The sequence below is a fragment of the Melopsittacus undulatus genome, chromosome 3 (assembly GCF_012275295.1).
Source record: "Melopsittacus undulatus isolate bMelUnd1 chromosome 3, bMelUnd1.mat.Z, whole genome shotgun sequence".
In the NCBI taxonomy this organism is placed as follows: Eukaryota; Metazoa; Chordata; class Aves; order Psittaciformes; family Psittaculidae; genus Melopsittacus; species Melopsittacus undulatus.
The window spans coordinates 64,580,527-64,594,413 of NC_047529.1; the positions used below are offsets into that span (position 1 = coordinate 64,580,527).

Below are 13,887 nucleotides of genomic sequence, written 5' to 3' on the forward strand. Positions count from 1 at the left end.
TTATTTCACATTTGGCACGCAGACTACATATATTACCTCATGCCTGCTATGCTGGCTTGCCTCTTTGTCTTTGGAGTCAATGCACTATTCACCCCACAGAAACACAAAAAGATATTCTTAGTTTCCATTCACTTCCATCTAGTAACTGCAGAGGAGAAGGCTACCTTTTAAATCTTGAAAGGTTACCCCTTACAATAGGAGGAGGGGAACATCTAGGAAAACAAACACATTAAGTTATGCTTAAAGATAATATAAACTTCAAACAACAAGCCCTGAGGACATGCAGGCAGTTCCTAGTCTGTTAAAAAGCTGTGTACCTGTAGGTGATCAGCTGAATCCTCCTACCAAAAGAAAAAAAAAAGCTAATATTCACAGATTACCATCTAGGTTATAGCCCTTCTTGCAGTTACATTTTACTGGTATTCAAAACCTGGTAAGTTTGGGTTTTTTTTTCTCCAAACTCTGTCATTCCAACATTTTTCTTCCAGAATTACCTTTGTCCTCCCTCCTCTTTTTAAAGAGTTAATTCAAGCTCCTCTATGCATGGGAGAAAATTAAGTAATCATAGCTGCTAGAATGAGTCAAAAAATTCTACATGGTTTTAAGCAGTTCCCACACATACCAAAGTGGATCAAATAAAGGAGTCTAGCAGTCTTTCTTATTTCAAAGAGCATGGTTTGTCCCCTCCTTGTAATCAGGTATCAGATCTAAAGACACCCTAAAATAAATGAAGACAAACATCACACACACACAAAATCACTGAAATATTTTGCTCATGTATAACAATGATAGAATTTTTCCACCATTTTTCAGAGGTCTAATGTGCATTATACACAGAACAGGACCTACTTTAATATGGATGCACCAGAGACCGAGCACCCAGACTATAGTTTCAGTGCATGCTAACAGAAGTATGCACATGATGTAAGGGAGCTCCCATACTGTTACATTTCGGTTAAGTGGCTTCACTCAAGTTGTATGGGGATTTTTCTTACAAACTTTCAGTGCTCATGTCATAGGACACAACTTCTCCTAAGCTCAGCTTCAGCTCACACGCATTCAATATAAGGAAAGACAGTACTCTGGAATTTAAAAAGAAAGAGCAATACCTTTAAAAAAGAAGAAAAAAACCCTCACACTGTACACCACCAACCCTACCTAGGATACTCCCAGTTTAAACCAATACCTCTTGTGTTTCCATCTTCACACATACATCAGTTTTAAACCAAAACTTGGCATTAAAATAATTCCACCAACCACACAAACCCCTTTCTTCCATCAGTTTGGTATTTCAGATGATTAGGTGAACAGAAAGATGCTGAGACTGCAAATGTTGGCTTTGTTTTCTGTAAAGTCTCTTTTGCTAGAGTGATAAAGTTTTAAGTAACAGCATTTTCAATGCCTTTTAGTGCCTCTAGCTGGGTCACTATACTCCCACTTTGTTTTCTTACTACCCCCAGAACCATGGGGCTTTTGCTCTGTGCTGGTCACTGAACTTTAATACAAAGTGTTAATTTTCAACTATAAGAACATCTCCAAAGAATTGCCAAAATTTATAAAAAGCTTTGCTGTAGAGCAGGCATTCAGGAGAGAAAATACCATCTTTTAAAGAAATATTGAAAAAAAAAAGCCTGAAAAAAAAGCTTTATATGTTCAGAAACATTTGAAAAAGTTGCCGCTTTTCACACCATCTGGAAACTATGCTACAAAAGGAGTAAAGCAGACATTAAAAACATAAGTATACCTTATAAGGAATCTCAGATGTGACTCCAGGATGATTCAAGATGTTTCTTGTCGGAGTACTACACCAAAGGTCTCTTAAAATATTAGGAAGTCGAAAGCTTGAAAAGCATCATTTGTTATTCTGCTCGTGTTTGCTAAGTCTACTTCAGGTACTTTAACTAATAAAGAGGCAGCATGACTTTACCTTAACACCACTGGCACTGCCCTTCTTCAGAAAGACTGCGATAGTCTCCTCCTACCTCTTCAGTCATTATCCATTACTCTGGACCTGTTTAAACCTGTATGCGAGGCCACTAATTGGTAGAAGCTACACTGCCCAATGGAATTAATGTCACTTTTTCCTGATCCTCTCTCTTAATCTTCCTTGGCCTTCACAGTACGTCTGTGGATTAGCTATATACTTCCTGATGTCATCAGGAGTGGCAAAGCAAGATTCTGACAGATTTTTCCACTATCTGTCAGCTGACTGAAGAGCCAGCCCATTTGACTCAGGTATTCAGCGCCCACCCAACACCTTCCTGCACCAGTGTCTCACACCATGGTCAGGCACCTGTAAATCTCTCCTTCAGTATTTATTTAACATTATTATTCTCCTGGACCAGCATCTTCAGTTAGCTTGCCATAAGGCTGTACAAGTGCTAGAGTGAACCCATGGGAATCAGTAAGGATCAGTGAACAGAGGTACCCAGAAGGATGGGAGCAACTATCCATTAGATGATCTTCACCGTAAAATGAAATCATGCCCTGCAACCCACCCACATAAGTTCTTCCCTTTTGCCTGAAGGGAAGAGTTCCTCTGTCACATCCTCCCACATTCCAGGGACTATCATACCTTGAAAGAAAAAAGAAAACCAATAAAATCTCAGTACTTGCCCTTCTTTTAACAGAGGGCCATTTGAGTCTCAAAAAAAAAAAAAAAAAAAAAAGCAAAGAACCCTGGGAAACAAGGACAGAAAGATGCAGTGCCACTTACAGCATGCCTGGCTGCAGAGAAGAAGGTCACTTGAGCAAAGCTGTGCAATCAATAGGATGCTCAAGCACAGGCAACCAAGCCAGGCACTGCAGAGAACAGTGCCCAGGGAAAACTCACATGCTCAGGGGTGATTCCACAGGGGTCAGCAGTTTCAGGGCACATGAGGGAGGATGCAGCAGGACTAACACAAACCTAAGCACACTTGTGAGTATATTTACACAAGTTATTCTCAGCTGCATGTCTTCCTCCTGTTCTCCAGCTATTCACCTGAACCTCCAAAGCTGATTTGCAGTGTCACATGTATCACATTTAGAACATCAAGTTGCAGTAGTCAGCAAGAAAACTCCCATGTGGGAGCCCAAGACAGAAACCAGAACCTTATTACACTTCAGTACACTGAAACGCTGCCTGGGAGCAATGGTGGGGGGGAAGTGTGAGAAACAGGCCTGCGAGCCCAGATGTGAGCACAGGAGAGGAGAAGGAGCTCTGAGCACCTGAGCCAAGATTCCCTATCAGCCCCTAGAGAGACAAGGCTGGAGCAGGGGAACAGCATAGAGGAAGGAGTGGAGAGGAGCTGCCATGGGCTGACCACATGAACAAATCTGTTTTGCCCGTGATGGCATCTGGTAGATCATCTCTTCATCTCGAGTGACACACTTTTCCATCTTATTTTCTCTACAGTCTTGTGAGGGGCAACAAGTAAGCAGCTGTGTGGGCATTTGGTAGCCAGGCAAGGTTAACCCACTGCATCAGTCAGCTGGAAAGATCCTTTTTCAGTCACACAGCAAATACACTGAACATGTTTTAAAGTTAATCGCAACTGCAGTGAGACTGTTTTATAGTCAGTGTACAATTTCAAGACACATTTGGGCATCTGAGAGACTACCAACAACTACAACCAAGTCAGCACTTCGTCAATTCCCATGCTGGCTGTTTTATGACTATTAGTTTAACTCTTCAACTCTTAAACCACAGGCAAGTTGTATGACAAGAACAAGCATTCAAAGAATACAAAAGGCAAAGTTTATACTGAACAAATGTAGCACCATCCCTCTTTTCCTTAACTAACCTGTCTACAACAAGCAGGCTTCACTTCCAACAATGACAGATAATCACCTCTGGCTACAATCTCAAGTTATGCAAGATCTATTTGATTTAGGAGGCTTTCAGTTATTCTTACCACCATGCATTATTGCTATGTTTGGCAACTTCTCCGTATTTTGAAATGCAGGGGTTCTTAACACGTATTAAATGCTTGGCTACAATCTGAGCATAAATAATTTGCAACCTTAATAAGCAACATTTGGTGAACATAAATCCTAGGCGTTCTTCGGAGAAACTCCAGGTGCTCTTATCCCAACTAGCACTTCCTTCACCACTATCCGCTACTGCACACGATGGCTCAAACTGCTTTTTACTATGTACTTATTCTGCACACCTGCTTAAAATAAAAGCAATGTTCTCAAAAATCATTAAAGTAACTACTACTTCCTTTTAATTAAAAAGTTTTACAAGCACAAAATTACTGAAACCATGTGTCTATATTCAGTCAGTAAATGTTTAACATACAAGAGATTGAAACAATTGCTAACCTGTAAGACCAACAATTCAATATACTCTTACATCTACCACAGTTTTCTTGAAATGCAGTTGAGGCATTCATCTTTTATACACATTAAGAGTGGATATTATGTCCATAAAAGTGAATTGCCTGGAGGGAAGCGACAGGGGGAATAAAAGACATGTTTTTTGAAGAGAAGTAACAAACTCCTGCTCACTAGCACTAAAACACAGAAATGTCATTCACATCACTGTGATCTGTGGAAGATAGCAAAGGACATTCCAGCAGCCAGTCTTGCAGATGCAAGATTTTTTGGCTCAGGTAATCAATCTTCATTGTGCACCATATACATAAGTGTGCATATATATACATACACACACACACACTTGTAACTGGCAAGCAATTTGAAGTCTACCCTTGGTAAGAGTAACTCACCATTTTTTACCTTGCCTAGCCTGAAAATATAAACCTGCCTTCTCAAGATGTCCCAAGAGCTAGCACATTCGCAGCTGCAGACCAATAGCAGACCAATAAACCTTGTTACGGACAAAACCACTGGATTTCTGTTCTCCTCCACCCCAAAGGATGAAAAAGTGTGTCATGAGCCCTATCTCCCCACCTGTATTGTGAAGCTGCCCATCCAGTCCATGGTTACCCAAAGGAGGCAGCATCCTGGGGGCCTTACAGTGTGTTGTGATCTTACTGTTGCTAGCGCTTTGACTGTGACATCATTACAGAACCCTTCAGATCCACATGTGCCATGCTCACTGCCAACAAGGGTTAAATATGAGAACACAGGGGTCTTCTGGGATTTGTCAGAGGAACAAATCACATTGCCAGGGCTCTAGGAGCAGAAGGATGCAGGCTACTATTTATAGGGAATGTCAATCATATCCTTTTGAGCACCTTACTTCTAGTTTTTACCACTTCTGACTTTTGTCATCTAAACATCTATTACCAGCTAAATTTCAGTAGTAGACAACTATTGGTAATATTGTACAGTGGAGAGGCTTGACTGAAGGTGGTACAGTTTACTAAAAGTAATATTTGTTATTCCATTTTAAAGCGTGTTTGTTTCACTTTCCCCAGTCATTCGTTTGACACGTATAGCCTAAATGGATGACTGCATACCCCAGACGGACAACACATCTAGGTGAACACTTTCATAGTCTTGAAAAAGTCATTAGCCAACTGTGCATCTCAAATGATGGTCTAGGTGAATAAGCAAAGGGCCTTACATACTGTATGCCCTTCACTGCAGTTATTTAAATTCCTGCAGCACAGTGAGCAGCTGTTGTCTTTACAGAGGTATAAACTATGCTGCAAGGTTTTTATAAACCATTCATGTACAAAATGACTGAAAGACTGTAAGTTGATCATACACATTCCAAAACCAGCAATTTAGTTTTCTAGAACAGATACTTAGACTGTAAAAAGCCGAACTTATTAATTTATTTTTCAGGGCACCAAACTTTGTCATTAAATCTTGGCAGAATTCAAACAAGAGTTATTTTGGGGTTTAGTTTTGTTTTCGTTTTTTTTTCCCCCAGAGAAAACACTCCTATTGAATAGAAAAGCACGAACAATTAGGAAATGTCAGGAAGGAATAAAACTGAAGGCCACAAATACTCCCTAAGAAGTGTTTCTGCTTATTACCTTTTAAGAAATTTTAAGAAAATCAGAGTTAATCTGCATCTATCACTGAAAATCTGATAATTCTTCAGTGGACACCTAGGTTTGTAAGAGGATTGCAAGATTTTTAATAAAATACAAGACTTCTAGATACCCATATCCATAGACAACTAGAATACAACTAGCAAAACAGAATGCCTTTTGGTAATAAACACAGCTTAAGCTGCTAACTGTTATGCTTCCATGGCAATATTTAAAAGACAATCAGAATCCATAGCAAGTAGTTGCTGTTAAAGAGTAAAACTTATCTTGGCAAATTAAGACTTCCTTCATCTTGAAAAATAAATGCCTAAACTTCTGCTTCCTACTAGGATGCTGCTGTTCTGCAACAAAATACTTTTCCCATAGACAGCTTCCTTCCAAGGAAGAACAAAAACAAAAAAACCTCAACAAACAAAACACACCAAAAAACTAACCCAGCAACAATGTAACAGCCAAGATCTTAGCAGCCATCCCCCTTCATTAAAAAAAACTGCATGGAGCTAATTAACTTCCTCTTCTTTAGAGGGATTATGGACCTCTCGAAACAGCTTCTTGACTCTTTCAAAGTAAGGCTGATGAGGGAAGGGACTGAAATATATGTTGGAAATTATAATGCACAGATCATATCTCTAGCCTAAACCTTTATCTACTTGCTTTCTAATTAACCATCACCTTCTGTTACTCCATTTTACCCCTAATTATGATATATTTCTCCAAGTTTTGCTACTTTACACTTCTACTGGTTTTAGATAAAGTGTTGAACTTCATATTGACCCTGAGTATTTAAAAGAAAGATTATGGGGGAGGAAAAAAAAAGCAATACCCAAAATTAGTTATCAAATCTTAAAGACAATTCTGGCAAACAAACCAAAGCAAAACATCCATCCAATAACTGACTGACCAGAATTGCTGACAAATTCAGCATGGTACTAACCCCTTTAATTTCATCCCACGCAAAATGGATGTGTCATGAATGCCAAAATCCAAAGTTTTCTGAAACAAATGAAAAATGAACACCAACAATCTCTTTTCAACAGTTTGAAGCTACTGCCAGTGCACACTTATGATACAACCATCTGATATTGCTGCCCCAGGCACAAATAATCGAGAACGAGAACAACCTGAATTCCTGCAGCTTCCACCAAATTAACTGAAATCTCTGCACCTAGTGTTCAGTACACCCAGCACCTCTACAAGATGTTGCACAAAGATAATGTCACTCCATACTTTTCTGGAAGCATTGCAAAAATAACAGAATAAAACAACAAAAAAAACAACAAGCAACACTTCAACAAGGCAAACGTGTTATACACAGGAATTAATAATAGTACAGACAAAAAGGAACAATGTCTTCTTTCACATTAAAGGGACGAAACATTAGACTACTTGTAGAGATTCAGGCAGCTGCTGAGAACATCTTAGCAGCTCTTGTATTTGCAAGAAAAACCCTGTTAATTGAAAACAAAACAATTCTGCCATTTAAATAAGTGAACTAACTGTACAAGCATAAAACAGCCTCTTTTGTAATCCCAAAATTAAACATTAATCCAAATTTTTGAAGTAAAAAAGGATATTACTCCAACAGCACTACTTTGAACTTGTAACAACAGAGCCAAACCACAGACCTTCACAAGTGATCGATTGCTTCAGTAAGTTAAAATACCACAAAGTATCTGCAGGAAAGAACTCTGCCAGAGTAAAAGCAGGTGATGCAGATAATAACATTTCCAAATCCTGAACAGGGCATCCCAGACACTTGGTACCCAGTCTTACCTTCCCAAAAAGTAATGCTCATGCGGTTCTGCAATCAATCCACCAGTTCTCCTCTGGCAGTTCTGACAGCCTTGACGGCAGAGATCAACCCCTCGCTTACAGATCCATGTCTCCTCAGTAACAACCTAACTCCAAGCGTAACATTTCAATGTCTTCCTGCAAACCTGCAGGAACTAGGCTCTAATTAACGATCAGACAGAAAAGGGGGGGGGGGGGGGAATTAAAAAAAAAATGCTCTATTTATTGCAGTTTAAAAATTAGAAGCATGAAGCAAAGCACGCTTCCAGCCCCTGCCTAAAGCTACACCAACAGAGAGGGAAAAAACCCAAACAAGGAAACGGATTATATAGGTTAAGCTCAGCTTTTCCCCTCCGCTGCGAGGTCCAGCTAAGCAAACACCGAGCCCCCGGACGGACGGATGGCCTGTCCCCGGCCGGGACCGAGACGGCGGCGGCAGCAGTCCGGCCCCCGCGCCCTCTCCGGGAGGCCCCGCCGCCACGTCCCCCTCATGCAGCCAGTGGGGGCCGTAACGCTTCCCGTCCGTGCGATGAGGAAGCCGCTTCCTCACACGTTTCTGCGGGGAGCCAGGCTGCGGCTAAAGGAAACGGCACTGTAGGGCATGGCCCGCCCGCCCCACCGCCGTTGCCCCATTGCGACGGGATCCTTGTACGTCCTCTCAGTCCCATCCCTTCCCGCCCCGCCGAGACGCAAGGGAGGCGGCGGGGCCACTTACCCGCCTTGTAGCCGCGCAAGCCGAGCTGGGGGTGCAACCCGCCCCACATGGTGCCGCGGCGGGCCGAGGGGGGGATGGGGGCCGCAGTTCTTCGGCAGCAGCAGCGGCGGTGCGGAGCTGCGCGCTCTCCCTCGGCCCCAGCGCAGATGGCCGGCCGAGGCGGCAGCTCCCGCTGCCGAGGGAGGTTAGCGGGGCGCTGCCGGCGCGGTGGGGGCTGCTGCCTGCCCCAGAAACGCCGCAGCCATGGTGCCGGCCCCCCCCCGCTGAGGGCGGTGAGACCCCGCCGCTCCCTTGCAGGAGACAAAACTTGCTGTACTGCGCTGCCACCGCCTGCCTCTAGAGCGGGGCGGAGACAGGGGCGGGAGCCCCGCAGATGCTGATGCTGCTGCCGCTGCTCGGGGACGGGCCGCTTACATAAGCCAGCCCACGGGGAGGGGGCGCGGGACAAACTGCCGCGGGGGGCCGGGCCGGGGGGCCGGGCGGCTAATCAGCCCTGCCCTACCCAGCCCCAACTCACGGCCCCACTGTGGCCAGTGGGGCGATCGCGGTGCCCCGGTCAGGCCCCTGTGGGGCTTGCAGGGGTGGTTCGAGAGCCCCGTTGGCCTCGGGTTTGCCCATTTGTCCGCGCGCGCCCAAGGCTGTCCGGAGGGATCCCAGCCTCCTGTCCGTTGGATCGGGGAAGGGACCCGTTAGCAACGGCGTGTAACTGTCATCAGGGAAACGCCTAACGGAAGGCACTTAATTTGGTATAATTGGTAAGGAAAAGTGAGATGCCTTACTCCAGAATTATGGCATTTGAGGTTCACAAGGCAAGTAGGTTACAGACTTGGCAGAGTTCATCAAATAAGAATTTACTAGTACTTTGTTTTAGTAAGAAAACTAAGTGGAAAGAAAGAAGCATCATAAGATTAATTTCAGTGATTGGTTCCACCAAAAGACCCTCAGCGTCATCATACAGTTTAAGCCACAGGACTGGAAACAAAATGCTCCCGTCAGCGATAATTCAAACACAGTAAGAGGCTCCCCCCTCACCACAAGCAGCTTTGAGTTTGATCCAAGTACTTCAAGAGACAGTTCTGTAATAGCAGCCTTCATGTTACTGGTGTTTGCAATGCAGCCCAATGGTCCCCATTCTAAACTGATTCCTGCACAAGTGTACCCTGACTCAATCAGCAATACACATTATCAGACAAAAAGAGGAAGAGAAGGCCAGCTTCCAACTTCACTGAAACTATCACAAAATTACAGAAGCCACCACTACCAAGATACAAAAACAGTGCATTGGAGTGTGATGGACATGACAGCTTAGGGAGGTGAGGTGAAACAGGAGCAGTTCTGTGCTCATGTGGAAACCTTCACAATCAATAAATCTGTGTTCAAACACTTCCTGCTGACCCAATGCATTTTTAATTGGTAGCTGATGATCACAGAATAGCTTTTATCTCCTTGGAAATTTATGTGTTATGTTTCAGCACATGTCATATTTTATTTATGTCTAGGTATTCAGAATGTCCTCTGTAAAAGGCAGGCCGCAGAAGTACTTGCATGAGCAAGTAGAAATGCTGTACATTGTTATGTTGTCCTCTTTCTTATCCATATAAAGCCCTTATGTGCTCACTGAAGACCTGACACAACGTACATTCCTCACCAGCTTGTTTTAACTATGGAGCCTAACTGTCACTAGGTGTTTTGTAGGTAAGTTGTAGTAGCACAGGCTTTTAGAAGTTAGTAAATCCTGAATAAAAAAATAAATACTAAAACTCCTGGAGATCCCATCAAAACCTTCAGGCTCTTGCTAGAGGTCCTCTGAATGATAATAGTTTACATTTTACTGGTTTACACTAAAAGACCAGAGCAGGAATCTAGATTAGTGTTGATAACACCTCAATGAAGCTGTCCAGCCTGAAGTCAGCTTCAGTGTTGAACAATGATTGTGAGAGAGCATGGTAGGTAAACCAACATAACAGAAAGAGCTAAAGTATCTTGCAAAACAGTCAAGACCAAGAAATATGTAAACAGGTTAGTTCAAGACCTTTTTAAAGGAGTTGTCTGTGTGTAACATTTGTGGCATACTGTTTTGTTGGATAAGCATATGTACTTTGCGTATTTACACGGGGACACAATGAGCTGTGAGGAAGCTGAATATCAAGAAGGGGAAGCCATCTAGCAGCAGGTGAGGAGCTGCTGAGCTCTGGAGTTTGTGATACTGCCATGTAATGATGCTGCCCTGTAATGAAGCTACAAGATTCTTGAGGTGTATCTTGACCCCAGAAAGTGGCATGCCTGGAAAGAGTGTGATAACAGCTCTTCCATCTCCTAGTAAACATCACTGCACTGTTTTTATGTACCTCGGTATTACATATTCATGGAAGCTTCACAATATCCTATGTAACTCCTCATGAATAATACCACAGAGGGAAAAAAAAAATAACCAAAACAAAAACAAATGGGTAAAAAGGCCAAGATGAGTGTGGCAGAGCATACACAAGCTGTGTGGCTGAATCACCTCTGACAGCAACACCCTGTTTTCTGAGGTGTCCCTGCTGGGGCATCTGTGCTTTGACAGTGCAGCTCAGAGCAAAAGAAAACCCAAACGTACTTAAATTTAAGCAGTCAGATAACAGAATCAGAGACACATTCATCCTCTTGTCCCACCTACAAGGCCTGACTGTGCAGGGGTGGTAGGTAGTACTGGCTCCAGTCCATTCTATGTCCATTTGTCCCTCTGCCCCTAATGCAACCTACACTGAGATGAGTCAATTGGCTTATCACCTCTTACATCTCTTGGGTTAAGAATCAGGAGTGTAGCAGTCTGTGTCCCAGTGGCTGGGACTGTTCCAGTCTGTGCGCTGATCAAGAGGGGTGTAAAGATTTTGATACTCCTAGACAAGGGAAGAATGATACGAGAGAAAACTCCTGTAACTTTACACGTCAATCAATGGTAAGTGGAAACAGCCCACATCCCCAGGTAATTACTGGGAGCTGTGATGCTCCAGACAAGGAATGGACTCAAGTTCTTATTGTCTGAAAAGTGTTCTCCCCACCTTTCTTCTGACATGTATTCCACCCTCTTGGCAGAATCAACAAAGAAAAGTATCAGCTGAAAGTAACAGCTTAAGTAAGCACTGACACTAGGCAGATGCTGTCTCATTAAGGTCTGTTGCAGCACATCTTACTCAATGGCTTGTGGTTTATTTCCAGGTTCAGAAATCGCGTTTTTCCTCCCAAATAAAAACATGATGCTCTAAATAGAATTAAGCTGAAACATAACCTCTGAAAACTACATTTTTCTGTGATTAGAGCCAGAAATGTGTTCAATATTAATTCTATACACCTGCTTTCTCATTTAATAGAATTAAAAGACTAGTAAAAAAAAAAAACCCAAACATTAAATAGCTAAACATTGTTCTAAGAGAATGCAGACTATTTCCTCTATCTAATTAAGAATCAAGCATGTGTGCATTCTATCAAAAAAACAACAGTGGCATTTCTGTAAGCACATCTATATTGCAAATGACTGAAATTAAAATCACAAATTCTTAGTTCTTGAATTGTCTCACTGAGTACAGAAATCCTTTTCCTCCACCCACAACTTTTTCAGTTGAACACTGTGTCCTAGCAAAGTCTAAGCAGCCTTTGAGAAGCCTTAGAGAAATTCCTCCTGTTCTGCAAAAAAAAAAACTAACTATGCATGTTACAAAGCAAAATGTTAAAACAGCATTGGGTGACACTATAATTAAGAGCAGATTAGCTTCCCTAATAAACTGCATCCCTTCTGGTAGGGGCAGGTTGGCCTACAGAACACTGAAATGTTCCACTGAAAGTACATTGTGTGCATTGTGCACAGCATTAACAATAAACTGTGTCACCTGCGAGCTGCCAAGCAGGCACCATGAAATAACATGGTGCATGCAGGGTTTTTATTTTTGACTCCTCTACAACGTAATGAAAGCACACATCTTTCACAAAAGAACACAAATTGATACCAGTTTGAATTGCTTTGTGCCATGTTTTCAGTAATAGCTTATACCATGGGAGTAAATCAAACCAAGCAGCTTGTTGTTACCATAGCTATGGCTTATTACCAGTCCCTGAAATTTCAGATTCTTCTTAATGTTCCAGATTTCAGAATCGGATTTTCACCTGAGAAATTATTGACATAATTGCTAGAAGACCCTTGGGAGTCAAAGGTGTCACGTAGCTCATTATCGGTGGGTAGATCAAACACATTTTTGTGTGTCATATGATTTTAAAACAAGTCTAATGGATTTAGATCAATTCTGTGTCAGCAACTCTGATACTGAAAGAAGCAGAGTATATACAGGGGTGGGATTCAGTGACATCTAACCAGCAGCTTATGAAGAGAACCAGGAATTTCCCAGGTACATTTTTCTCAAGGAGAAATTTTTGAGTTCTGCTATTCTACCTTCCCTTTTCCCAATACCCTTTTCTCAAAGGCAGTGGGAAAGAAGGGGAGATATAAATACTTCGGAAGGAGATAGAGAGAATATATTAAAACCCATGGGCTGGCAACAGGCCATTTCTTTCTCTCCAGCTTCCAGGGTCAGCTCCTGAAAAGTTTAAGTGCCTGTATCAGAGCAGCAAGCCTCTTCCTCTAACCCTGGTGGGACTCACTAACATATCCAGCTTCCTTGCAAGACATTAGGCTTCCACTAAAGAAAGTTTTTCAAAAACTGCTTCTCCTACTCACATTGTGTGACTTTTTTACAATCTCTCTAGTTCTCTTGTTCTTGAGCCCTCTTGAGTCACCTTTAGGTTCTATGAACACACTATCTGATTTTAGGAGCACCCAGTATTATTATGCTTTTTTTTCCCAGTAGGTTGAAGGCAACAAGAAATAGCAAGCTGTAAATTCTCTTGAGAGAGAGGACTGAGACCTCTTGGTGATGTTTTACATATACTATGACATTGAAACATCTGATGAAGGCCATATCTGGGACCTGTTGCAGACTAGAGGCTTCTTTGTGATAATTTTGTTGGTATCCTTCAGAGAAAACCCACCAAATGAAGAAAATGAAGACACAAAATAACTGCTGCCAGTCATCAGACCAGGCAGGCACAGCGCAGTCTCAAAATGGCTATATCAAAACCCTTTCATTTTGAGATTATCAAAATACTGAATATTTTGTATTTTCTTTACTTTCCTAAAATTTATGGTAAAACCTAAGAAGCCTCAGCAGTGCTACAGTTCAGATTTTCTATCTGACTGCCACTGGCAATGCTTGAGTTTTTACAGTTGGCCTTTTATTTCAAGGCAGTCTTCTCTGACTCTGTGTTACACACAAACAAATGAATGCAGGAGGATAAAGCACTGGATGGTATCTTTATACAATAATTTGTAGGATTTTTTTAAGCTTCTGTATGTAGGTTAAACTCCACCTCAGATGTGAAGTAACTGCCATATTAGAA

The 13,887-nt window shown here is 42.2% G+C and overlaps 1 protein-coding gene across 1 annotated transcript in view; it reads right to left on the reverse strand.

The window, feature by feature from the left end:
- Positions 1-8,506, reverse strand: part of CEP85L (centrosomal protein 85 like) — a 110,295-nt gene extending 101,789 nt beyond the window's left edge. The window contains exon 1 of the mRNA XM_034060755.1: positions 8,458-8,506. Coding sequence (XP_033916646.1) covers positions 8,458-8,506 — 49 coding nt within the window. The remainder of the gene's footprint in view (positions 1-8,457) is intronic.
- Between the last annotated feature and the right edge of the window lie 5,381 nt (positions 8,507-13,887).